Source organism: Scophthalmus maximus, chromosome 2 (assembly GCF_022379125.1).
Source record: "Scophthalmus maximus strain ysfricsl-2021 chromosome 2, ASM2237912v1, whole genome shotgun sequence".
Classification (NCBI taxonomy): domain Eukaryota; kingdom Metazoa; phylum Chordata; class Actinopteri; order Pleuronectiformes; family Scophthalmidae; genus Scophthalmus; species Scophthalmus maximus.
This window is the reverse complement of record NC_061516.1, coordinates 15230003-15256567: the sequence shown is the minus strand read 5'-3', so window position 1 is coordinate 15256567 and position 26565 is coordinate 15230003. Positions and strand designations below refer to the sequence as shown.

The 26565-nt window shown below is 42.0% G+C and overlaps 2 protein-coding genes and 1 long non-coding RNA gene across 11 annotated transcripts in view; 2 read left to right on the top strand and 1 right to left on the bottom strand.

The window, feature by feature from the left end:
• The window catches only part of ltbp3 (latent transforming growth factor beta binding protein 3), a 30327-nt gene extending 14684 nt beyond the window's left edge, over positions 1-15643 (top strand). Inside the window, exons 5-29 of one of the 4 annotated variants that reach the window (XM_047330201.1) lie at positions 1911-1997; positions 2127-2243; positions 2374-2529; positions 3009-3116; positions 3223-3236; positions 3318-3384; positions 3652-3729; positions 4478-4603; positions 5456-5587; positions 5682-5810; positions 5971-6090; positions 6710-6832; positions 7008-7130; positions 7719-7838; positions 8334-8462; positions 8758-8928; positions 9217-9297; positions 9521-9649; positions 9773-9910; positions 9995-10135; positions 12344-12472; positions 13726-13887; positions 13969-14058; positions 14175-14303; positions 14608-15643. In XM_047330201.1, coding sequence (XP_047186157.1) covers positions 1911-1997; positions 2127-2243; positions 2374-2529; positions 3009-3116; positions 3223-3236; positions 3318-3384; positions 3652-3729; positions 4478-4603; positions 5456-5587; positions 5682-5810; positions 5971-6090; positions 6710-6832; positions 7008-7130; positions 7719-7838; positions 8334-8462; positions 8758-8928; positions 9217-9297; positions 9521-9649; positions 9773-9910; positions 9995-10135; positions 12344-12472; positions 13726-13887; positions 13969-14058; positions 14175-14303; positions 14608-14759 — 2951 coding nt within the window. In that variant the 3' untranslated portion in view covers positions 14760-15643. Of the gene's footprint in view, positions 1-1910; positions 1998-2126; positions 2244-2373; positions 2530-3008; positions 3117-3222; positions 3237-3317; positions 3385-3651; positions 3730-4474; positions 4604-5455; positions 5588-5681; positions 5811-5970; positions 6091-6709; positions 6833-7007; positions 7131-7718; positions 7839-8333; positions 8463-8757; positions 8929-9216; positions 9298-9520; positions 9650-9772; positions 9911-9994; positions 10136-12343; positions 12473-13725; positions 13888-13968; positions 14059-14174; positions 14304-14607 lie in introns of all 4 variants that reach the window. The other 3 variants (XM_035627159.2, XM_047330205.1, XM_047330202.1) reach the window with 3 other exon arrangements.
• A 7-nt stretch (positions 15644-15650) lies between these two features.
• Positions 15651-23300, bottom strand: LOC118301548. 2 transcript variants are annotated; one of them, XR_004790330.2, is made up of 4 exons: positions 23170-23300; positions 20146-20249; positions 17894-18019; positions 15651-16305 (listed from the first exon to the last, which is right to left on the bottom strand). It is a non-coding gene; the product is annotated as an uncharacterized LOC118301548 (long non-coding RNA). The 2 variants fall into 2 exon arrangements; XR_004790329.2 differs by lacking the exon at positions 15651-16305 and having other exon boundaries at positions 17253-18019.
• A 155-nt stretch (positions 23301-23455) lies between these two features.
• The window catches only part of LOC118301545 (spectrin beta chain, non-erythrocytic 1), a 45732-nt gene continuing 42622 nt past the window's right edge, over positions 23456-26565 (top strand). For all 5 annotated transcript variants that reach the window (XM_035627157.2, XM_035627155.2, XM_035627153.2 and 2 more), the window contains exon 1: positions 23456-23589. The gene's annotated coding sequence lies outside the window, so the exon portion shown is untranslated. The remainder of the gene's footprint in view (positions 23590-26565) is intronic.

The window sequence follows — 26565 nt, the reverse complement described above, 5'->3', positions numbered from 1 at the left end:
GTTAAATGCTGGGAAGGGGAAGAAAAAAAAAACGGAAGAAATTACAGGAATTACACACAGACAGTGAGACAGAAAAGGAGAATGTGGAAAATAACCCTCTACTTAAGCATGTTCCTATGGGCCTGCCCAGTGCAGGACTGTCATCACATTGCTGGAGATTGAATTTCAAGAAAAAAGTTGGCTACTCACGTTTTTTCCACTCTGCTATTATTCCGCCTCTCAGTTCTGACTCAGACAATGTGTCCTTTGACAAAAAAAAACCTGATACTGTGTGTCAGGTTAGTCTTTAGATAAACTGGATTCCTGCCCCAGAGTGCTGCCTGTTTTGTTACATTCATATCCATTCATCTAAATGACAGAAGTAAGCTGTGGTCTCGCCCCTTTTTTCATCGTCCTTTCAGAATGTTTGTGCGAGTGCAGTCTTCCCACAGCTCCCTAATAAAACTGCCTCAAATATTTTCACTCCCTTATGGAAAATTGGACAATCTGCTTCGTTGGAGGTTTAGGGCTCCTTCAGGGGAAGAATTATCTATTGTTATGAGTTCAGGCCTCATGAAAGACTTGTGTCTATTCTATCCAGTGACTACACGCACAAGAAGCAACAGTTTAATGTCTAATTTCTAAGTGTAAGATGAAAAGATCGATAATGTTCTCGTATGTGCACGACAAATATGAACAAAAGAGCCTGTTGTCTTAATGTTAGCTGAGCAAAAACTGAAAAAAAGTCAAAAGACATTCTGGCTCTGTTCAAAGGCAACTTTACACCCTCCGGGGTGAGGTCATTTTCAGATTTGACATTCGTCAGTTTTTCACGGCTGTTATCTTCATTAGCGCCGCGTCTAAACCTCGGTCTGTCCCAGTTTTGGGATACGTTGGATAGCTCTTTCAGGAAGATGTTTCAAAGATTTGATCAAATCAAAATCACCAAAGATGACGATGCAGTGCAGAGCGCAAGGCATTGAATGTCTGCCTACTGCGCATGTCGCTATATATGTTTTTAGACATAGGACTGTCAAACCACTGTCATTATACAGAATGACAGCCATTATTACCTTCCACCTTGCCTTAATATGCATATTTCAAGGTTTTCTTTCTCGAAAGCTCATTCATTTATGAATTTATTGACATCAAACCACCTCTCCTGTGTCTGGGACATCCTCTCACAGCTTTCACAGTTAGTTAGTTTGTGTAAAAAGCCTTATCTAATCGCCTCATGGCTCCAGCTCAGTACAGGCATGCTTTTAGTATCTAAAACCTAATCTAATTCTCAGTGATGAACTGAATAACATTGTATCCCACAATGGTCGACTGTATTCTTATACTGTACTTTACAACATATGGTGGTTCTCCGGCAATAACTGAACGCCCTCGCAGGCCTCATTATGCTTCAAATGAAATGACGTCTAAAGGCAAACGTTTTTAAATACCCATTCTGAATAGTGACACTCAAAGGTAGAGAGAAAAAAAACTCATGGCTTCATCGTAACTGCCTTGCAAATCTGTCTCCAGGATTTCTGTGTCTTCAAAGCAACGAATCTTGTAATTGGCGAATTGCAAAAATGTTCCCACTCTTTCCTCTAAAGCAGTTGTGGTGTAGGATTCGGTTGTACACGCGAAAAGCACCAGACGTTGTTTTGCGAGGAATAGTTAGTGGATTCAGGAAAACACCTTGTGGCTAAACACCCTGTAAAGTTTCCTGATACTGGTTTGTCTTGAACAGTTGATGGTGGGAATTCTTCACTTTCTATGGGCTAAACGCATACAGGTGTTCAAACGTCTACCACAACTGGACAACGGGGCTTTTACAGTTATATTTTGGTTTTCGGTTTGGTTTTGGTCAGTAAACAGTATTTCCCTGGTGCTTTTGTCATACCCGCCCTTCTGATCTTAACTGTCTTCTCTTCCCTCAGATGCATCAGTCAAACAAACCATTGTGGAAGACTATGGCTCCACCTGTCCACAAGGCTATAAAAGGTTCAACAGCACTCACTGTCAAGGTAACACAGGCAGCTTTATGTTATTTCTGTCTTTTCTAGTATTTAGTATAAATGAATGAATAGATATTGTCCCTGAAAGCATATCAAAATAACATTTTCACTTTTACACCCCACCTCCTGAACTTGAAGATATCAATGAGTGCTCTATGCAGGGTGTGTGTCAGAACGGAGACTGTCTGAACACACTGGGCAGCTTCAAATGCTCCTGCAAAGCCGGTTTGGTGCTGGACAGGCATCGGTGTGTTGGTGAGTAAAAGCGCTCTCTGAGTCTCTCTCCCCGAACGACGTTGAAACCGCCATTTTCAAAATGGGATTCCTCAACTGGTAAGTCGAGGTGGATCATTCCCAAGTGAAACCCTTTCGTCTCCTCCGTCAGAGTCTCCAGCTGAGCAGGCCCAGTGCTTCCTGATCGCGTCCGAGGCCAGGGGCTGCGAGCACGCGCTGCCGACCCACCTCACCCAGGAGATGTGCTGCTGCACGGTGGGCAAAGCCTGGGGCCATAACTGTGAAAGATGTCCTCAGGTGGGCACAGGTGAGTGGATGGAGGCTGGGAGGAGAGAAGTTCAAATTTATCCATCAATTTATCATCTATACCGCTTATTCTAATAATCATGAATTAACACACAAGGCAGGTGTTACAGACTTAAATCTGAAAGCAGTGGAAGTAGAAAAGAAATGCACTGACGCTTTCCAACATTCTCAAAAGGAGACTATGTTGTGATGAGTTCAGTTCATACGTGTGTGTATATATAACAAATGCATGTCTGACGACACTATTAACTGGGTGTATTCCTCTCTAAAGCAAAGTTTCTCTTCAACGGGTAACTTTCTTATTAGGATGTTCATACATTCACGTATGAAATCCACAGCATGGCCTGTTAGAGCTGAGAAAGTGATTTGTCCTTTTCAAATATCAAAAGAGTGATTGAACACGTATTTTGCAATATGTGAGATTTTAAATGAAATGAAGTAACCGTGAAAACCTCTCCTCTCTCTCCCTGCGGTGCTCAGTGGCCTTCAGTAAGATCTGCCCTGCTGGGAAAGGCTACTTTCTCCAGAACATTAGAGAGACCGTGGCCTTCCCTCCCATCATCTTCCCCCGCAAGCCGGACAAGGAGGGTGAGTGAAAAACTGTGGAGACTCAAACATCTTTCTTCTTGTCATTCCTTTGTACGGTTCATAGAGTGGTTGTAATACTGTACCACTCTGTCTCCTTTCCCTCCAGAGCCGATGCGACCGGTAAGATATTATTTCTGTTTCTAATGCAATTTAGCGGGTTAGGTTTTGGTGTTGTAAGATCGGATGTGCTCTTTCAATCAGGAGAGGCCGCCAGAGACGACGACCAGCGTGCAGGCTCCTACCAGCACCAGCGGTCCTCGTGTGCCTGGTAAAAACCCTTCCAACGTAACCATAGACTTGACAACTGCAGTGATAGATAACATGTTGAAACGCAAGTGTTCCCTGCTGGTACTTCAGCTGTCACAGTGAGGGGAAAGTCTCTTTCTTGCTGCTAATTGCAGCAATGGCAGATAGACTGGTGTAGAGAAATGTTCCCTCAGTGTGGTGGAGACAAAAATAACAAGACTGAAGTTCAACATGTCCCGTTTCCTCCTGAAAGTCTGTCCACTTCATCTGTCTTCTGTCGGCTCCACAGTTGTTAAACCCACCCCTCCGACTATCATCCGAATGACCCCAGACAATGACCCCTTCGAAACACAGACTAAAGTCTTGCGTGAGTTCCCTGCAAACCTCAAATTGAGTCAAATGTCTATTCTGTATTCACTTGGTAGAGAGTTTCTCCTGTCAATGCTGGTTCATGCTTCATGCGGCTCAAAACTGGAAATTCCAGCTCTCCACACATTCCCCAATAAGGGAATATTGGCCCGTCTCTCAAAAAACTTTCTCTAATAGACAAATTTATATAATCGTCTTAATTGATGACGGCATACACGCAAGTTATTTTTCACTGAGGCGATCAATGTTGCTAGAAATGATAACAGAAATAGAAATCACCTCAGTTTAACATTGAATCTATTCAGACACATGCTTCTTTAATGGATAACTGATGCTTTCAGACAGTTTGGATGTGACATGCATTCAACCATGAAGCATGAATCAACCTCGAGACTATGTTCACACTCTTTGTGCTTTATGGAAGCAAGTGTTACCATAACCACAATTTTAAGATCATGTTATGTGTCACTCACTTCATTTCCATAAAAAGGAAAAACAAAATCCCTTGAAGACATCAATGAGAAACACTGACAGGATTCACAACAAGAAAACCAATACAGCCTCCCTCTGTTTGTCTGACAGATGTGAAAAGTCGGAGGTCATTTGAAAGCTTAAATAGTGTGAACATAGCCAAACTATTAGATGATAATATATTTGAACACAAACATCTATGTATCTATCTATATATATATGCATGTATATATATATATGATGCTGGTCCACTCTGTGTTCCCTCCTTGAAGCAGAGACAGATGAATGTAGGCTGAGCAGTAACATTTGTGGTCATGGAGAGTGTGAGAACAGCCTGAACGGCCACATCTGTCACTGTCACCCCGGCTACCATCTCAACCCGCAGAGGAACATCTGTGAGGGTAAGATACGATGGTAGAGACGGGGTCTCCGGGAGGTACAGGGACGGGACGGTGATGAGTGTTGACGAGAAACTTCTCATGAAGTTTCGAATGCATGCGTGTCCCCCCCGCCAAACACACGTAGATCGGGCTTCTGAAAAGTTTTTGTATGTTTTATTGTGCTTTTTTCAAGCGAACGTTTCCTTTCATAGATACATACACAGTTAGCAGCAACAATAAAAACATACTTGGCTTTAGTTGATCAGCATTAAGAAGTATCAAATCTTGGCTATTTTCAGAATCAAAAATAGATGAATGACAAGAACGATAATTATAAAGATGTACAGATTTTTTAAATCTGTTTCATATTTTTATGTGAACCCAACCTCAAACTTGTCTTGTGTCCTTTGCGTCTTGATTATTAGGCTTATTCACATCTGTCATTATAACTAGTTAGATAGAAATAATTGGTCCTAACTATGAATGCATAGTTTATAATCATTACAATCAAATGACACTTGCGGAATTAAATTAAAATGTATTATGTGTGATATCAAAGCTTTTAATTTAGCTTCTAAACCTAAAGATAGAAACTATCAAGTTGCATCGTGTTGGAAAATGTAGGATTTCAATGTTTTAAGTTTGACCACTAAAGCTCAGTACTTTACGTCATTAAACTTGTCCCCCAAGTTTGTGGAAATGCAACACTGAGTACCTCTTCAAGAAGACACATTTCTTTTAAGGAGCAGTTCTATCTTGAATTATTGATTTGCTCATTTGAGACATACAGTATTTTATTGATTGGTTAACTACAGTTCCTTCTTTTCCATCACATGTGGTTATTGTACCTTGCTCTTCTCTCCCGTTGTCCAGACGACAATGAATGCGAGTCAGAGCCGTGCGGCCACGGGAGGGGCCTCTGCGTCAACATAGAGGGAAGCTACAAATGCCTCTGTCGTCAGGGCTATAAACACATGGTGCAGCACGGGAGACTTAAGTGCATAGGTACGTTCGAGTTAATTCCATGTTCAAATGTTTTCTTCTTCTTCTGGCAGTTATCAAGTCCTGAAGTGGCGTCATCCTTTCTGTTTTTTTGCAGATGTGAACGAGTGCTCCAAGCAAGACATCTGTGGAGTCGGAGGCCAGTGTGTGAACCTGCCCGGCTCCTATAAATGCGAATGTCACAGCGGTTTTAGGAGCAAGTCGCACCGTCATCCAGCCTGTGAAGGTACAAAGACGCCGATTATTATGAGATTATTGATATTAGTGAACAGGCTTTCCACTGACAAAACACTTATCATGTGTGTGCCTCTGTAATACGCTTGCATCTCTGCTCTTGCATGTGTGTTCAAACGAGGGTATGTAAAACTTGCTCTCCCTCATTTCAGACATAAACGAGTGTTTGAATCCCGACACGTGTCCCACTGAGCAGTGTGAGAACACCCCAGGCTCCTATGAGTGTGTTTCTTGCTTGCCTGGCCATGAGGCTCGTGCCGGAACCTGCTATGGTGAGTTCAACCCCGCCGTTATTATTGAGTTAACCTCCTCCTTCCTTCATCAAGGAGAGTTTGAATTTATGTCCAGTTTGTGTTATCTCGCTGTGAATTTGTTAATGGTTCATAAGTGTGAAACATGGACAACATTGACTATAGTGAGCAGTGATTCCTGCATATTCCCTCAGCGGCCCAAAAAAGTCAAATATGCTCATATTAGTATATTGGATGTTAATTCAGTCATATTAATTGTATTGGGTATCACTTTTTTTTTTTACTTGAGTCAACTGGTAGATCAAGATGAATATTAGATATTACATGTTGACACATGTTTGGATAGATTGTCCTCTACTTCTTCAGTGGTAACAGGAACCTAATATCATATTTTTTAACATTTAATAACAATATAGTAGTGCAGCAATAATGTAAACAATATTAGTATCAGTATCAGCAAACACATGAAGTAGACCATGGGAATCTGTACTATAATGATAAGAAAATGTCATCAAAACTTGTCAGTGAAATACAGTTGAACTGAGCAAAAGGGGCAAATAAAAAACAGATGATCAGCAAATATGTAATTGTGTCGCCCTAATTTTACCCTCTTTTTAATCCCTCTTCCATGTTTCACCAGACATTAATGAGTGTCAGAAACCTGGCATCTGTCCTAACGGTCGCTGTGAGAACCTCCCTGGTACGTACCGTTGCCTGTGCAACGAGGGCTTCCTTCCATCTGCAGACAGCAAAGTGTGCAGTGGTGAGTAATGTTTGCCAAACGCTTACATGACAGTTCAGAGACTATGTTGATCTTATAATGCAGTTGAGTTGACAGCTGTGTGGTGCTGAATTTGAAGTGAGGAATCCTCCTCTAACATTAGGATCAGACTCACACAAGTTTTTTTTTCCTCTCTCTTCTTTTCTCTCAAAAACAGACATTGACGAGTGTGAGGATGTCAGGCTGTGTGCTTATGGCCTCTGCATCAATACAGAGGGCTCCTTCCAGTGTCAATGTTACCCGGGATACCAGCGCACGCAGGAAGGCAGCCACTGTGAAGGCATGAATTATTTAACAAGCCAATATGCAATTATTTAACACCTTAAAACAATCAATGTCACTTGATAAATCATCATACGCTGTTTTTTCAGACATGCATGCGCTGTATTTGAGAACACTTTTGTCCACAAATGTTGCTCCGGACATTTTTTTTTAACTTTTCTTGCCAGCCCCCTGGTAAAATTTCTGGTAAATGTGAGCCCATGTGAGAATACAACAGGAACATCTCAGGAGGATTCACAGCGAGGGAGTGGGCGTGTTGATGACTGTAACTAAAAACACTGCTTTCTGCAGTGGAAATGATCATAATGTCGTACCTCCTGCACGCTCTACCCAGACGTTACAGAATATTACGGAAATGTTCCTGTTGGTGTGGATGCATCTGACTCGGACTGTCTCCTGCTGCATTTGTCATATGTAAAAGGCAAACTCCAGAAAATGTTCATGTCTGAAAAACAGCTATAATGTCCACATAAAGAGTGGCTGAGTTCATTTTAGTTTTGACCCCACAGGTTAAAAACAAATTTAAAACTGGTCAACACGCGCCTCACATTCCGACACAGTTGTCATTATTTCCTCCCCTACCCAGATATCAACGAGTGTGAGAGGCCATCAAACTGCCAGAGGGGCCACTGTATCAACAGCATGGGCTCATATCACTGTGAGTGCCAGAAAGGCTACACGCTGGTCGGAGGCAGGCGATGCCAAGGTCAGTCTCTTTAAACTCTTTAAGGTCAGACCTTCGTGAAAAAACAGAGTGCCGTCTGTCGTCTGCCGTCTGCAAGTAACAAGTACCTAACTCATAGGCAGTCGTTGGTACATTTGTTTTATTTGCAGTATCTTTATTTTTTTTCTTTCAACATCTTTACCTGTCATCTTTTAAACACTTCTAGGAGACAATGTCACTGTTAAAGACAGATCGTCTTTATCATCTTTACAAAGTTCTGCAATAATGTGATAGAACCAGTTTATTGCAAAATAATATTCAATATCACTCATGTATCTTTGCAATGTGGGACTTTAAGCAATAAGTAGCGTGCATGCAAGGACACTACACTGTCCAATATTTAAAGTTTCAGAACAAACATTTCAGTGACCAAATGTTTTCTTACTTCACCAAAGAAGCAAATCTATTTGTTTGGAACTCAGATGGTGTTTGGGTTTGAACAAATTCTCAGAGAGGCCCGTGTGATTTCCCTTTCAGACATAGACGAATGTGCTGCAGACAGAAGTCTCTGCCAGCCATACGGCTCCTGTGAGAACAGACCGGGGTCGTATTTGTGTGTCTGCAATCACGGTTACATCCTCTCGGAGGACAAACACAGCTGTGAGGGTAAGCCTGCACTGATTCCCCTCTGCTTTACTCGAGAACCCACATTCATCCCAGAGCTTTAACCGGGTCTGAACATTTGATCCCTGCCTGTCCCAAACCCAGAATATTTCTGGGTTGACCAAGTCTGAAGCTTTAAAAACCACAAATGACCAAATCCTATATTCTTAATGATCTAATTTTTGATTTTAAAAGCAAATTAAATGGAAGACCAGCTTGGCAAAGGCCATGTCTTGCAGTGGAATGTTGTTCACCAAATCATGTGTTCCATTCACATTCACCATGTTTGCTCCTGCAGCGGTTCGAGTGGTGACCGACGAGAAGAAGGAGTGTTACCTGAACCTCGATGACACTGTGTTCTGCGACAGCGTCCTGGCCACCAACGTCACCAAGCAGGAGTGCTGCTGCTCCATTGGGGTGGGATGGGGCGACCACTGTGAGATCTATCCCTGCCCCGTCTCCCATTCATGTACGTTGACTTTGCGCTGTGCACACGTGCAACTAAACTTCAAATCAATCATACTGTGGGTTATTGATGTGTGGCCCAGTGGCCTGAATATATTGTATGTTAAAGGGCTGGATGATAATGATTGTAGCTTGTGCTAACACCAGTATGGAGAATTGAATTGCTGTTTTCGTTCACCTGTGCTAAATCCCTGCATTTGAGTAAAAGTTTCACTCATCATTATTGTAGTCATACACTGTATGCATATCTCATGTACAGTTTCTTAATATCTTCCTGGTCGTCTTTTCCCAGCCGAGTTCCACTTCCTGTGTCCAAACGGGCAAGGACTCTACTTTGACGAAGGACTCCAGTACAGCCTGCCTGCCTTCCATGGTACATGTTGTGTAACTTACATATTAACACACTCAGGGGCTAAACAAACATCCATTCTGTTATATATTTAAAATGATCACAGTTAAATACCGTACCTTTGTACTCATCCTTGTCCAAATACTCTGTGAATACAGTACTCATGAGATACGGTGAACTGTCCTCACTGTGTCGAACAACACTTGCCATAATTACTGAGGGCAGATTATTCCTTTCTTGTCCGCAGATATCGACGAGTGTTCTCTGTTTGCTGATGAAATCTGTAAGAAGGGCCGCTGTGAGAACACACTGCCGGGCTACGAGTGCTACTGTCAACAGGGCTTCTACTATGACGGCAACCTCCTTGAGTGTATTGGTAAGTGATTTGATACACTGCATAAATGGCACTTCAATGGTTTCTCACATAAAATCCCATAAAAGCTTTTTTTTTGAAGCTTCATCACAAGTTGCCTCCCTCTGGTTCTGTGTTCTCCATCAGATGTGAACGAATGCCACGACGAATCTCTGTGTACTAACGGTCAGTGCGTCAACACCGAAGGATCCTTCTACTGCAACTGCAAGCGGCCCTGGACTCCAGACTCCTACAAGAAGAAGTGTGTGATGGCGATAGTGGCAGGTGAGTGAACCAGCATCTTCTCCCACCGATGTTGCTACCGGAGGGATTCTCTTGAACGCTGAATTGACATTTTCGCTTGTACAGATGTGAATGAGTGTGAGGACCCAGCCAACTGTAAGAACGGCCATTGTGTGGACACGCCAGGGTCATACTACTGCATCTGCTCTCCACCCTGGACCCTGGCCACCGACCGCAACAGCTGTATTACTCCCGAGGAACAAGCTGGTGAGTGCAGAGCCTCTGCAAGTGCGAGTTTTGACGGAGAGAGGTTATCCTGGAAAACGCAAAGAAATAGAGCTCATAGATTTAGCTGTTTGCAGGATACGTGAAGGAATACACTTATCTGATGTTTTGCAATCACAATTGAAGATGAATGAGTTGCTATATTATATGTTATAAGTTCTTTCATCACATTTTAAGATGCTGAAGAGGGCTTTTATCCTAATTGAGGAACAGGCTTGAAGATACCTCATGTTCTATTTTTACGAACAGCGACAGAGGGACGGTGATGTTGGAAAAGCTATTATGGTCACCCTGAGCCATAACCCGCAAACCACAGGAAGTAAAAAATAAATTACTGAATAAATAAATAATCAAACCAAATCAGAACATGCATTTTAAATCAAGGTCGATCAAGATATATGTACACATTTGTATGTATACAGATTGCAGACTACCACCTGATGTGTTGTTCAGTCCAAACCTTTATTTTAGCTTTGACAAACATAAAATATTACTTCTTCCTTCTTACACCAAACACTCAGGAGGCTCACATACCCTATTATCGGATTTAAATAATAAGTGAGTAGTTGCTTTTTTAATTTACTCTTATTGCTGCCTGGTGCAAAAGTTGCGAAATTTAATTGGTCACAGAGAAATTTATATTTATGTCCACAAATGGATGGTTGAATATTTGAAATTACTCACTTTGGTTTCAAATTACATATGAAGGGGTTTGTGTCTGACATTTGTAACGCTTCAGGCAATTTATTTACAACCAGAGTGGTACTGTACATGGAGCTGAGTGCTACCAGATGTAACTTACACAAAATGCGTTGGCTCTAGCTCCGTAGCAGCATTTCTTAGGACTGGTCTGTCCCCTTATGAATTGTACAGGCTGATGCCTGCAGCACAGCTGGGCTCCTCCTGCTGGGTGATGGATGATGCCTTGAGAGGCTTCATATGTAAGAATGGGTGTACCACTCTGAATCCAAATGGTGAGTTGTTGTTGGCCAAACGCCATGTTGGCACAAATGAGTCGTAGGTGGTGGGTGTAGTTGTTGTTATCTCCTAAAAAACTGTAGCCAGTGTTCAGCTGCACAAGTCACAGTGTTTCTTCAGATAATTCACACAGGTTCTTGTGAAAACATGTAGTATGGATGCCTCCGGTCCTCCTGTTGCCACAGCAACTGTGACATGGACAAATTACTAGGAAATTGAAGGGTGGATGGAGCTTAAAACCAATTCCCTGTGGAACATGCCTTGGCCATTGAGAAAAGGGTTTTGTGAGGACTACACTCGGCAGGAACCTCAAACTAGATTACAATTTTAAGGGCCTGAATGAATGTGAATATGACCTGTCCTGCACTGACCTTCTCCTTGGACACATAGAAGAGTTGGAAACCTCAGAAGCTCTTTTTTTTTTACGAGCAGGCCCTCTATATACTTACCCTAAGTAACGCATTCTTCACAGAGTGTTTCAGTGTAGTGATACCAAACACAAACCAAGAACAACAACAGAAACACAGAACAGATGAACTCAAGCCAGTGTCCCATAGTGAACTTCACTCCCCCATACAGATATGATCCCTCTCCAAGAGTCTGTTTTATGTTACAGCCCACACCAGCCTACTTGGCATCATCATTCATTTTCTCTGCAAACTGCCTGCAAACATCTTGACAGATAAAGATTCCTCAGTTGATGTGTTGCTGCAGCCAAGCTTCCTGTTTTACCCTGCAGCCTTTTTCTCTTGCATGTATCACAGTGTGGTTGCATGTTAACTAGAGACCAGCTGTACAAAGCATGACCAAAGTTCAGATTCTCACTAGTGTTACAGGTGGGAGAAATAACATGCATGCAACATGTAAGATAGAAACCTAAACAGACAGCAAACAGCATATGAAGGTGATGGACGCAATTACAGTAACCACTGTGCGTTATTATCCAATCCAATACAATGTCAGTGCAATAAATGCTGCATCTTTCTGCTACTTTATTAAGGCTGAAAAAAAAACATCACAGGTAACAGCCTCAGCAGTCTCAACTGTACATTGTAAACTTCCCAAAGGGGGAGTACTTATTTCAGGACTATTGTATTGAACTGAGTTAAGCTGCACAGATGCTTTTTGTTGCTGTGACCACTGCCTGTACATTAAGAGCTGGCCCCAAGCAGATGTTCATACTGTAACCAGTGTCTGTGGTGCCCTTTCCAGATGTGAATGAGTGCCAGGACCCCTCGTACTGTAAGAATGGGAGGTGTGAGAACACGCCCGGCTCCTTTCACTGTTTTTGCGACCCTCCCCTCACCTTCAGTGCAGCGCTGAAACAGTGCGTCTATGACGGTGGGTAAAAAAAATCAGCGACTGAATAAAAATGAGTTTTGGCTTACCTCGACATCTGCCACTCATGTTGCTCTCTGTGATTCCTCCCACTTTGTGTCCCGTCCGGCCTGTACTGGCTTTCTGTTATACCATTTCCCCTCTTACCCACTCTGTAGAGACAGTTGCCCATTCTTAGAAAGACTTTATCGAGTGTACACAGTTATGCAGACAAAGCAATATTTAGAGTACGGTCAGGGTCAGTGGAGAATGGCCTTAGCTCACTAGAGATAATTTTGCATGAAACATATTAATTCAGTACAGCAGTAATGTTTTCAGTGACAGTGGACTAATGTCATGAATATTGCTAACACACCGTAACCAGCAGACAGCAAAATTACAGTACATTACACTCCATCCTCACAATTATAGAAAACAAGAAAGTATCCTCGTGAATGCAACACGCGAAAACTTAACGTAGTGTAGTAGTGTTGTAAAAACTGGTTTCTCATTTGTATGTAAGTTTGGTAACTTTATCATTTGTCTGTAGAGTATAAGAGTTGTAAATGGAAGTAAAGAATTTAATCTGTTAGAGCGAATCTTGTGGCACGAACAGATTTCCATACTGAAAAAAAAACAATAGAGTGGGCTTAGTTCTTTTACTGTATTTATTACTTACAGAGGCAATATTCTGTATGACAAAGCAGCTACTGTAGGCTACACAGGTGCCTTCTGTATAATGGGGTGGACTGCTTTCTGCACTTTGGCAGCTGCATACCTGGATAGGCTCCTGACCTCTTTTACCGGCAACCATAACAAACACACACAGATTATAAATGGAAAGAAACACTTTATGCTACTCACTGCTTCTTGCTATTTCTGTGCCACAAACAAAATGTCACTGTTCGTGAGCTCTACAAACACAGTTCCTGAGATAGCCTGACCAACATCCACCATGTCACAAACAGTGTAAAGTGATGATTTTCCTGCCAAACAGCGTATGTGTATTGATGTTTTGTTATTATAGATGCCACTATTTTACATGCTTTAAACGCCTGAAATTATATTTATCATCAAAGTAACAAATGTGCTTACAGTATAACTTTTTTTTTAACATTATATTAATCGTAGAACTCAGGACTGGCTGAATGTGGTTTCCTGTGCTGAACTTTATGTAAATCTGCATCTGAAGTCTTGTATTTTACCTTTAATTGTTCAACTACACTTAACAATTTATGTCTGTGTTGTTGTTTTTTTTACATCCTCTTTGAACTCAGATCGCACTGCAGCCCACAAGGACGTGTGTTTCCTGCAGGTCGACGAAGGCCTGATCTGCAGCGAGCCGAGAAACGGCCTGGTAGTGACCTACTCAGAGTGCTGCTGCCACTACGGCCGTGGATGGGGGCCCGAGTGTAACACGTGTCCACCCAGGAACTCGGGTGAGAAAAACTGAACACGCCGAGTGGCCCCATAAAAGTTCAGCACCAGTTTTAAAAAACATGTTTATTTCTTGTGTCCAGAGATGTTTAGTCGTCTGTGCGAGATGCATCTGGAGACTGAGTCTGATGGGGAGCAGGATTTCCTGGCAGCCTTCGCCAACTACAACCCAGGTACAACCACATCTTTGCTCTCATATTATGTGAAATGACAAAATAACCCTTTTTTTTTTACATGTTTCTCTCTGTCCCACATTTTCTCTTCTCCCCTGCCTGTTTGTCCATAAAAGGTGACAGCTCAGAGGAGGATTCAGATGAATGTAGCTGTGCAAATGGCCGCTGTGTCCGCTCCTACCTGGGTACCATGTGTGAATGTAACACAGGCTTTAGGCTGGACCACTCCCGCACCCGCTGTATAGGTTTGTACTTCATAAATACTATACTGCTAGACTATTTTTATTATCTCCTTTGATGCTGTATCAAGGTTTTCCCTTTTGTGGGATTAATAAAAGATTATCTTATCTTATCTTATGTATAATGTGATGTTTTTTTAATCAATTGATTATTGTATTTTAAGGAATATACTGTAGCCAATAGTATTACATGCAGAGACAAATACCTATATGTATCAACCCTGTATTTAGTGCTATTGAGCTATGTTTAAGTTGCCGTTTTCTAGCTTACACTATCTGATGAGCGCTTGTGTTGGTTCGTGTTTTTCAGACATTGATGAGTGTGCAGAACCGGCAGCTCGTGTCAGTCCTTGCAAGAACGCCCGTTGTGTGAACACTGCCGGCTCATACAAGTGCTTCTGCAAACACGGCTTTGTGGCCACACGCAGGCCAAACATATGCATCCGTCGCAGAACTCGGTAACCTCAGCGTGTCACTCTGTTTTTCCTGTCCAAAGTATGCGACACACACAGTTACCCCACACACCCTGTACACACACTTCCATCTCTCAGTACAAACATGGGACTGAGTGTACGCAGTGAACCTGAAAAAACATGCTCTCACCCGGAGCCTAATCATAGGAATGGCTCATGTGATAGAACACAACATATCATTGTCGGATACTTTTTCACCCCCCATTTCACATTTAAAGAAATAATCAGTGCAGACAAATAATTGTTTGTTTGTTATTTTGTAATTATTGTTTTTTTTAACTGTATTTGTTAAGTATGAATTGTGCATTTTTGTGATTTTGATCTCCTTATTGCATTGATCTTTCAACCCTTTCTTCTGATGTTAAGCCCTCTTGTTTTATTAAGGAAATATTTTTAATATCAGGTTTTCTACTGCAGCCCATTTAATATTTGTGTACTATAGAAATGCCGCAAGAACTTTTAAATATTATGGTATTACCCTTTACATTCCCACAAGTCCACTAAATATTTAAACCTAAACTGATGTCCTCCGATTTGTATTTTTTAACCACACACTGTTGATTTTGTGTTACTGTACAGTTTGTCTGGTGGATAAGCAGTTTCTGTAAGAATGGTCACTGCCCTACTCCTGTTTATTTGTTGATGTTGTCATTAATATGAGAAAACTGAAGTTTTTGTATAATTTGACCTGCTATTTTAAGATGGAAAAAAGGTCATGCACTTAGCAATAAATACAGTGGGATATATTTGCTTATTCCAGAAATCCAAGAAAGTTTGACACCTAATTGACATAATCGCTGCCTCAAAGTATTTAGAAAACCAAAGACGCTGTTTAGATGAGGAGAATTTAATAAAACAAAAATGTCAACCAGTCATGTCTTTGTTTTTCTTGTGTTTTTGGAGCGTTATGTATTGTTTTGCTTATAACTAATTTCAAACCATGCAGGACCAGAGCAGACAAAATAAACTATAAACTATGACTTAACACTGTACAGTGTACAGACATAGTGCAGTGAGTGGTGCAAGTGGTCATGTCTTTATATTGGTTTGCTTTGTTTTAATATCGATATTAATCATAGAGAAATCTTTGTAACTTTTCCAATTAGAATAATAGTGGACATTCTTGGATTTACTCTTCACCATAAGTAACCGTCAGATTGCAAAACTTTTTCAGGGTAAGAGCAACTTCTCTGTAGTCAACGGAGAGGAGAGAGCATGGTATCATTTTGTACATAAGACAATGTGCAATGTGGCTGGAACAAGTTTACTTTACTCATCTCTAACTTCTTGTCTTTGGGCTCCTCTGATGTCTTTTTGATCATTTGATCAGATGAATAGCTACACTACATGGAAGTTTTGGAGGGGCCATAGGGGAAAAACTATCCTCAGTTTAAAGTTCCCACTTACCATGTGTGGCCACGAGGAGGCACTGCAGGAGCCTTGTTGGTGGAGAGGCTGAGTACTGGCATCAGGGGAGACCTGTGCACTCAGCTCCTCTTTTCAGCCCCATTAGGGGGTCGAGCCAGCAGCGGTAGCTTTAAGCAGAGAGTTGCAGAAAAGGGCACAGAACATGAACTAGGCATGAAGCACGCACCAATTACAAGCATCTCCACACTACTGCACTATGCGCTTCACACACACGTCACATCAACTTACATCAATTTACTCATTTACATTTACATGTCGTCAACTGAGATGAGATGGAAGTTGTCAATGAGAAAGTTGTTGACTGCTTTCTGCAAGCTGGCTCATATGGAGGCAGTAGAAATGTGAGAAGAGACCATTTATAGATTAGATAAGATATTTTAAAAAGAAAAATGTAAAACCCTACTACACTGTATTTTCTTCTACACAAAACTAGCTGTGGTATTAACTATTTTTCCTAAATTAAACTAAGAAAGATTTTAGTCCTCAAAAAGTGTTGTTGCCTTTATAAATGAAGAGGTTATACTTCTTAGAGTTCCGTTTTCTTGCAATCAAACATATGACAAATCAAATGTAATGTTTAACAATTAACAATGAGTGTTAATTGTTAAATGTATTATTTCCTACACTCACAGTTTAGTTTTTGCAAATCAAAAATAGATTTTACCATTTCTGAAAATGGGGCAAAAAAATGAATCTTCAAGTTCTTCCACTTGAGGGAGCTGCTGGTACACATGAAGCTTATAGTAATGCATATGTTTCCCATTCATCTAACTGGGTCCTCACTGTCCTCATGTGTGCACCATGATGAGGTCATATCTGGTGGCAAAATGGAATGGGCCATGTTTCTGTGATGACATAATCGTGTCAATATACAGAATCACACTTTTCCTGCAATATGATTAATTAATCATTTGTTTTGTTTTCAATGTTGTGGAGGAAACATATTGTAGATGTTTATTCATAGATGAAAAAAAACCTTCATGGATTTGCTTTAACACACTGAACATACACTGCTGAAGTTCATTTTTGTAAAACTAACAAGAGCAACGATGGATGAAATTGTGAAGGGACAATGACTTTCACGCATATCCATCTGTGTAATTATTTCCAGACATATTCACGCGTATTTATATGACCACAGTACACATAGTGTGCTATAACATATTCACAGTTCTCATTAAGTAGTTAAACATCATCACTTCACCGTGTTACACTTTACTGTCTTTATTTTAACAAGATTCCTCATTTCACTGTAAATTTGCACACACACAAAACGAGAAAACACACCTTGCCCTCAATTCATGCATACCAATATAAGATATTTCGATAAAATCAATTCATATTTCCGCAAACTATCCGTGCCTTTCATTTCAAAACAATGTTTCTGTCTTTGGTCTGAGGAAATTAACATTATAGCCTCAAGAAGGAAAAGTTTGAGTGTAACTTTATTACAAGTGCAAACAAAGGTTGAACTGACTTTTGGTCATTTTTGTCGTGTACTGCTGCAGGTCTGTTTCACATTGGCTACAAAACCTGATGTGTTTTATTCAAAATGCATAAAATTATCCACCCGGAAAAACCCCTGGGCAACAAATGAATGTAACTGCCATGTGATCATGTGATTCAAAATGTTAACTGTGTGCGAAACAGCTCATCTGCATATTTGCAGACCAGGAAATTAGTGTCATAACTCACGAAGCTGTCTGTCTCCCTGTGAGGACGAGGTATTTTTTCCCTTCAGACCTGTAGCTGGTCCTCAGCCCTCGGTGAGTCACGTTGCATCGTAGTGGCACCACAGCTCCTGATTGTCCTGGTTTCATTCTGTCGAATTATTATATCATTTTAAACTGGAACAGCAGGGTGACCTCCAGCAACTAGTTTAGGGAGAAACAGAGATAAGAAAAGGGACTGGAGAGATAGAGGATGAGCAAGAACCACGGCAGAAATAGCATAGTTGTCCTCGGGAGATGACTCAAAAAAGTGGTGGGGGGTTATTAATATCTTTTACTGGGTCACATCGACCAGATAATAACCCACTGGTGTCTGTAGAACGCAGCTATGAAACTGTCTTCTCTGCTGGTCGAATACAGCTCCAGTTGGCTTTGGAAGCTCTGGAACAAACATGACTTAATATAATAAGATAATGATAATGGTTTGTAATGACTTCCATATTTTACGCCCAGATTATCTGCTGTTTAATGACATTTACAGAGCAGACTAATAAAGATTGACTTGAGTTTGTAGTTAAAAGATGTAACTGCATCAAAGCCAGTCGTTTCAGATCAGTTCAGTCATCAATATCCCTGTAATTGATTTATATTAAGGGGACATTTTTAAAAAAATACAGTGACTTTCTTGCATTAAAAAAGATTCCCTCCTTTTCTCTTCTCTCCCTTTTCCATTTCTTGTTTACAAATGAGGAGTGAAGTTTGTCGGCATCAGCACAGAAAGATATCCATGTCTGGCCACATTTGGAAGAATCGTCATCAGTGCATTAGAGATGCTAATAGGGAAACAAACCCTGAAGGGCAGCCTTATAGGGTGGACCAGCTGAAAAACAGTAGCATGCAAGGATGAATTATGCTTTTTTAAATCTCAAGTAATCCAACCAGTGGTAATAAATACATTTTTGAAGTACAGCAAACTTTTACTGTGCGTTGCAACGCTAAGAGGAGAAAATGTAGTACTACTGTATGTTGGTGATATACTTGTACTTGTACTTTTTAACCTATTTTATTTGTTACGTTGGGAGGGTCTGCATTCAGTGGCAGAATTTCTACAGTGCTACACAAAACAGCACCGGGGGAATGTGTTTACTCTGCTGCTCCAGGCCGGCCACCTCCTGGAGACTAGTTTAACACTGTATCTGAAGTAGACCCTTATCGTGCTTCTTTCTGCCTGTGCACGGACCTCCCTCCATTGCCAGGAACTGGAGTCATATGATTCAGCTTTAAAATTGAGAATATCAGTCGCACACAAATTATCCTGTGAAGGAAAAAGAATAGAGATCATGTTCACCCGCTGGTGGAGCCGTACAGTCACACCAACCCTACCAAGCAGAAGACCCCCCCTTCGCTCCACCCTGGCCACTGCAGGCACTAATGATGACCCCACCCGGCCAGGTCCCGTCTATAGTGAGCAGACAGAGAAGGGTTTAGCTCAAACTGCTGCAATCTGCAGAAAGCACTATGCTGGACACACTCTGGCAGCCAGCGGCAGCCTTTATATCCTGCGCTCAGCTCTTTCCCTTTGTCATGGTGGATTGTGGATGAGCTCTCTGCTGTGGTGTGGGCCTGCGAGCTGGGGTGGGGCCTGGGGCCGGGGAGTAAACAGGTTGTGTGTGTGTGTGTGTGTGTGTGTGTGTGTTTGTCTGCGTGTGTGTGTGTGTGTTTGTACTATCAATGCTGAAACACAGGCGTACGGCTCAGATGAGTGATTTGTAGAGCCCTGGGGCTTTTGTTTAGCCTTAATCACTAGTGTCTAGCATCTGGACAGAGAACCCTCTGGAAAGTGAAATGTAAATCTACCTGAACTTTAGTTTTTTCCAATGTCAAAAAGAAGAGGTTTTAAGAGGCCAAACAAGTGCAAGCTAATGCAATAACGACTACAAAGTCTTTGTGTGATCATGGCTCAGTTGTCAATGAAATATACTTCAATAAAACAATTAGATAGACCAAATATCAGATAGGATTTATTAAAATCTCAGCCTCATTGAATAGAAAATGAGGCAGGTAAAAATTATGGTAAAACGTTTTTAAAAAGTCTATCTTTATGAAATTTACAGATTTTCTTAGCATGGTAATAACAATATGTGTTATCCATACAGTAGAAAGGTGTTCTTCTACCTTCTAAGTGTATATAGTTTTAAAACATGTCGAGCTGTGATGTTTGGATGGGTCAAGTCTTGGAATACAATGAAAGAGTCAGCACTTACAGTCAGCACTTACTGTATACGATGTCTAGATATTTTAATATGTCAATCACAGAGACAGATCTGGAGACAGGTTTCTTCTTCTTCGATGATATTTAGCTCTCCTGAGAAAGCACCAACCTATAGTAGGAAGAAAGGCGTCTCACATACTTGACTTGTATTGCATTACAAAACATGTAGCTGTATAATATTATATTTCAATTAATAAAAGAATGTCAGTCAGCAAAGCGCATACCTCCGCCAAGGCCGAACAATCCCACACATCATTGTCAAACTTCTTATAGTAGAAATATAAAAGACAAAATAGAAGTGCTAACCTTAATTATTCATTTGTCATGAAAGAAAGAATAGTTAGGGAAAGTGAAGGAAGAAAATCCTCGATCTGCTGCTTCATCTGCATCAGCACCAAAATGTAATGGGTTCTTCCCAGGCCAGAGTCCCATCCCTCGACTAAGTTGGGTGGAATTCAGGTTTAGCAGCGTCTGTGTATTCCTGCCAACAAACAGACTGTACAACCAGCTCTGCTCCTTGTCGACCACATGATCCAAATTCACAATACACTTAACTCAATATGCAACACTCACTGTCTCTGTGCAATTTCAATATCTGATCTGCACACATGTATTTGGTTTTGCAATGTATATATATTTTTTTTTATATTTCCTTGTTTTTATATGCATGTTTAATTATTCATTACCTTTTTTTAACTGATGTTTCTAGTTTTACTGTCACTTTTGCTGCTGTAACACAGCAAACTGCCCCATAGTGGGACCAACAAAGGATTATCTCATCCAATATAACCCAACAAACAGGCACAGGTGAAAACATAACCTCCTTGGTGGAGATAATAATGTAACTGAAGGTTTAACTAGGGTGCTCCCCTTTTAGCTCATACTCGTAGCGTTAAAAATATTTTACTGCAGGGGAGGCCCCAGCACAACCACAGTTTAATTTACAGGCTACTAATGAGCATTTCTGAAACAGTTGGAGATTAAGGGCCTTGCTTGAGGGCACCTCAGCAGTGATATAGTGACACAATAAGTTCCCTGCCATAAATCTAGCTGTTTTGTGGCTTAAAATGCAAAAATGCTCCAAAACCCTAAAGACAACTATTTAAAACCAAAAACACTGGTTCCGTCCAAACAGCTATTGACAAACAATCTAATCTCTTGCCATTACCAGCTCAGTATACCTCCCTTGAGATATATGCCTTCCCATCCCTCCTTTTAAGTGTAAATACCCAAGGCCATTTTCATTATTTAAAAAGTGACAACACCCACTTTTCCCATAACTTTGAGTGACAGTGTTAAAGCCAGCGGAGCCTTGCCTCACCCCAGCTTAAATATCCATCAACCGTACTGAAAATAAGTCTGTTGAGTGAGCTACAAAGTGCGATAAAAGTATTTGAACAAAATTTCAGTAAATTTGCTGAAATATGTTGATGTCTCACTTGGAGAGCTTCAGCTACAATAATACAGTCGCAGCAAAAAGGCAGAACACCGGAACCAACGCTCACAACACTGCAAAGCTTTTTCATTGCCACTAACTGCTTATAATGAGTAGCGTGCTATTTTCCTAAACTGCTCAGCCCTCCCTAAGAGACCCATCATCCTATAAGGCCTCACCACTACCACTTTGTTGGATCAGCTACACCCATACTCACAGATACACACCCTACTCAAAAATAATTCAGCTGATGGAGTTTAGGTGCATGTCCACATAACACCAACATGAAAAAAATAGAAAAGATCCAGATTCATTCATGTTGGTGTTATGTGGACAGGCACATAACAACAACATGAATGAATCTGGATCTTTCTATTTTTTTTTCAAACTCATCTGCAATAAAAAAAATCGAATCAAATCACTGCTCACATTACGACAACGCACTGTACAACAGAGAGAAAAAAAAAATCTTATCAGAGCCTTTATGTCTTTCTCGCTTGAGGACCTTCCAGGGCTTTATGAATAACCCAGATGTCGATGACCTGCTTTCTGTCACACCAGGTGCTGCACGGTATCTCAGGAATAATGCAGTGCTATAGAGCAGGTCCTCTGTGATAAAATGCCGCCCAGACTGGTGCAAATCTTTTCAAAATAAAACATCACCATTAGTGAGTGTTTGTGTTTTCGTCGCTCCCAAAAACCAGTCTCGGACTCGGGACGGCGGGGCAGTGGCTGATACTGTCGGTTCATGCTGTGGGAAGGGTCATGGGTTCAAACCCCGGCTGATGGGCTGTGGCCCTTGTGTGTGGAGTTTGCATGTGCTCCTTGTGTTTACGGCCTCCTCCCACAGCCCAAAGACATGCAGGTTAAAATGCCTTCCTCGAAGGAGATATAGCTTATTGATTTTTGACTCAATAAAAGGGAACTATATATGAGAGATGCTTCAATGGCTCACTATATTGTTAGTCTGTCATGCATGGATATACAGTATGCATGGATGTACAGAACCCCCTGGGGACTTGTTGTTCATGAATTCTTTATTGATCTCGACCCCTTCCCCTTTTTTAAAAATGAATCCTCACCAGTTACAGAGGAGATGCTGGGGGGACGTGACGCCCTGAAGATCAGCCAGCTGTTCAAATGGGCCGCAACAGCCACACGTGGAGCGACGGTGATGCGTTCAGTGTAAATAATCATTGTCAGTGCTTTGTCTTTGTCGCACGTCATCACGACTGCAAGACGACAAAAAACACATTTGAAGTACAAGGCTTGGAGGCTTTCTGGGTTGTTGTTTTTTAGCACCAGGGACAGCACCAGACACACCGACTGAGCATCTCCCTCTCTCTCGGTTACGGTTGAGAACAGTGGAGAGCGAGCGAGCGCCGTGTTTCCCCCATGTGACTGTGAAGGGTCAGCTCCCACCCACCCACCGCCCCCACCACACACCCCGAACCTCCACCAACCACCTCGTCTTCCTCCCCCTGTTCAACGGGAGCACAGGGAGGTGCGGACGGCTCTTCGGATGCTCGGCCGCGAGGGGAAGAAGGAGAAGGAGAAGAAGAAGAAGAAGAAGCTGCGGATGTCCGTCTCGTACCTGCCTCCTCAAAAACGGGCTCTTCTCATCGTCGCCGAATTTTTGTTCCTCCTCCTCCTCCGCGGCCGTTTGTGAGAAAGAGAGAGAGAGAGAGAGAGATAGAGAGAGAGAGAGAGATAGATAGATGGATAGATAGATGGATGGATGGATAGATGGATGGATAGATAGAAAGACTGGTTGTTGGTTTCGTGACGCGCTGCGCCGGCAGCAGCGAGGAGGGAACGAGCTCGTTCCGAGGATGCGGATTTAACGGACAGACGCAATCACAGGCACCTGGGATCTTTCTTTTCTTTCTTCGACCGTTAACATTTGAATTAGCTCAGTCAGTGCGCGTGGCGAGCACGAGGGGAGGTGTTGTTCCACGTCTGGTGAAAAACCATATTCCCCCCGCCCGACCCTCACCACAAGACTAAGTAACGGGTAAGTCATTCTTTAATGAGTGTTTGTATTCCTCGCCACCAGCAGCAGCGGGAGGAGGAGGCTGCCCCGCGGCAGGGGCAGTGTGGGTGATGTCCAGGTGACTCCTGCTAGCTTGCCGCCGCTAGCAGCTTCTCCCCCGAGCCGTCGGACGACGTCCTCGCGTCGCGTGTCTGCTTCTGAAACTCCGAGACAGATGTCGGATCCGAACCGAGTCCCTCGTGTGACGTGTCTGGTTCTGTGAGCCTCTTTAGTGAAGAGGTGCATCTCACGTTGGTTACTGGGGGCACCACCACCACCACCACCTCTCTGTGGGGCTCTCTCTCCCCACGCCTTTGTTTGAATCGATGTCAAACGCAGCCACATTTATCTGCGTGGTTCTTCGCACAGCCATGGACGGGATCCTCGTTCTCAGCAGCTCTGCCATTAAACGAACCCACGTCTTGTTTGTTATTTGTCACGTACCAAGACGCGCTGGCATCTTGCAAAGCTGCAGCTCTTTTTTTTTTTGAGCTGTCGACATTGTGGGCTGTGTGCTTATGTTATGATAGGACTGAGATGTATACTGCGTGCCTGGCCTAGGCTGTGAGTCATAGCAGGGATGCATCGGGTACAAGTATGTGCAGGGGGCTCACAGGCGAAAAGACCCTGTTGACAAAGGGTGTGCAGAAGTGAGTCGGCTACGTGCACATTAAGCATTTTAAGACCCATTTTGCAGAGATTGAGAGCTGATATTTGCTGGCTACCACGTGTAGAACCATCTGTCATGGCCCAAGACATCAACCCATTTGAAAAGAAATGTTAAAACACAAAAAATAAAACACATGGGTGTGCTTAATAACGAAATTAACTTTTCGAATCATCATTCTTGATGGGCTGTTGGGTTTTTGCATAGCAAATATGGGGGGGGGGGGGTGCTTATTAATTGGAGATGAAAGGATAGATTCCACGATGCAGGATTATGTTTTGCATCATTTGCTGAAATTTGAAATTAGAGGGCGAGAGAGCTGAAAGAATGAGTACAGTGGTTAGAGAGAGAAATCACGTTGGCTCAATGCAAAGGGTGGACCAACTTGTCTTCACTGACATTACAAACGGTGCTGCAACAGTTTAGGGTAATATGTGTGTTTCCAAAGGACATTTTGTTAAGACAGATGTAGATGTTGGATGTGGAAGTAAAACCTAAGGGTTCTTTATCACGAAAACAATCCTCCGTCAGTGGCTCTCAATAAAACACACCTCTGGTTTTTGTCTCACTTTATATTCAGCGACTGGTTTACACATTGATTGCAAGCTTAATGCAATAAATCTCAGTCACCCAGAGGGTGTTCAGGGGTTCGTCTTGTTGTACTCAAAATGCCTTTTCCTTTTACCCCTACAACCTCCTCTGCTGTGTGACCAGAACACTGGTTTTCATATTTATCCATCTTTATCGCTCCCCTTTTTTGTTTCAATACATTCTTAAAGACTCCTGTTAATGATTCCAAGTTGGATCTTTTTATTTTCCTACCTTCGGTTCAGTTTGCCTTCGACGGTCTGTCACCCTGATAGGAGCAGACTTTGGATAATCCTCAGCACATAATTAATTTTGCATAACACTAGCACTAATGGACAAAGGTATTTCTGCTCAGAGGTGAACTGTACATTTAGGTTCCCCTCATAATGTTTCACAGCTTCATGTTAAAGGTCCACAACTTAAACTTTGTGTACAGTACACTCACCATACAATATATAGACAATTGAGCAACCAACTTTGAGGTCTCCTTCTTGGAACCCCTGCCCAAATAAACGTGAATATGTCATTGAGAATATTTTCTTCCAGCATCTCTTTGCCAATCACAAGTTCAACTTTATCCATTTTATTATCTATGAAACACAAAAGGTCTGTATGGCGACATGATCAAGAATCAGGTAAATGGGCTGCAAATGAGCCGCATGAAATGACACTTTGTTGGGAACAGTGCCACTAGAGGGCGACATGCTGACTTTCCCTTTCTGTTCACTTTGGTGAAACGATGCTCATGGAGCATTGTCTGCAGGCGGCGTTAGGTGTAAGGTTAAAGCAGGCCACGTGCAGCATATTTAATAATTAATGATGTCCCTTTGGAGCTGTGGCTGAAATATAGCCGCAGAGGCCTGCTGTGACATGACTGAACACCAAATGTGGAAACTACAGGCAAAATAACACTGTAATTGTTATTCAAGGTGCACAGTGTACTTGGGTAGTTAATGTGTTTCTTTGTGTATTTCAAGGCAGTTAGCTCTGAATAGCTTTTCCTAGGACGAACAAATACCAAAACAAGTAAATCTTTCCTGAAGAATTGCTGCCTAATTCTTGCCCTGTTGAAATAACCGTAGAGCCTTTTTGATGGAGAGACAGACGGGTTGTGATGATAGATAAAAGAGAAATAGCTGTGAGGTGGCTGGGTGGCTGTCTAGATGAAAAGCATTCAACAATGGAATGGCACTGTGAATGTGGGCCCCCCATAGTGCTGATTCTCAAAATCCCTCACGAAAAAGCTTTTTTTCAGCTCCTGCAATTCACACGTTCATTGTCCTGCAGTGAACAATATCACTTACCCTTGTCTCATTAGTGCCGCTTCCTCAATTCTTCATTTAACATTTTGTGTTTCATGTCTCGGTAATGCGACATCTCAAAGTTCAGCGGAGAGTTCAGTATGGGTGTGTTATTGTGCTTTTTTTCAGCTTTAATATATTCACACTTGGTCGTGTCATTTGTAATCCTTTGGAATGTTTTTGGCACGTGTGTCCTGTGTTGTGGAGGCCACAAAAGGGACACTGACGCTGACTCAAGGTCGGAATGTTTCAATCTTAATCTGCTGCCATGAAGTAAACCATAAACGAGGCATTTGACAGTTATCCTTCTTCCACCCCGGACTATGTGAGAGCTTTAAATGTTAGAAGGTGAAACTATGGAAAATGAAAATGTAGCCGACACGTTGATCAAAAGGTATTTTG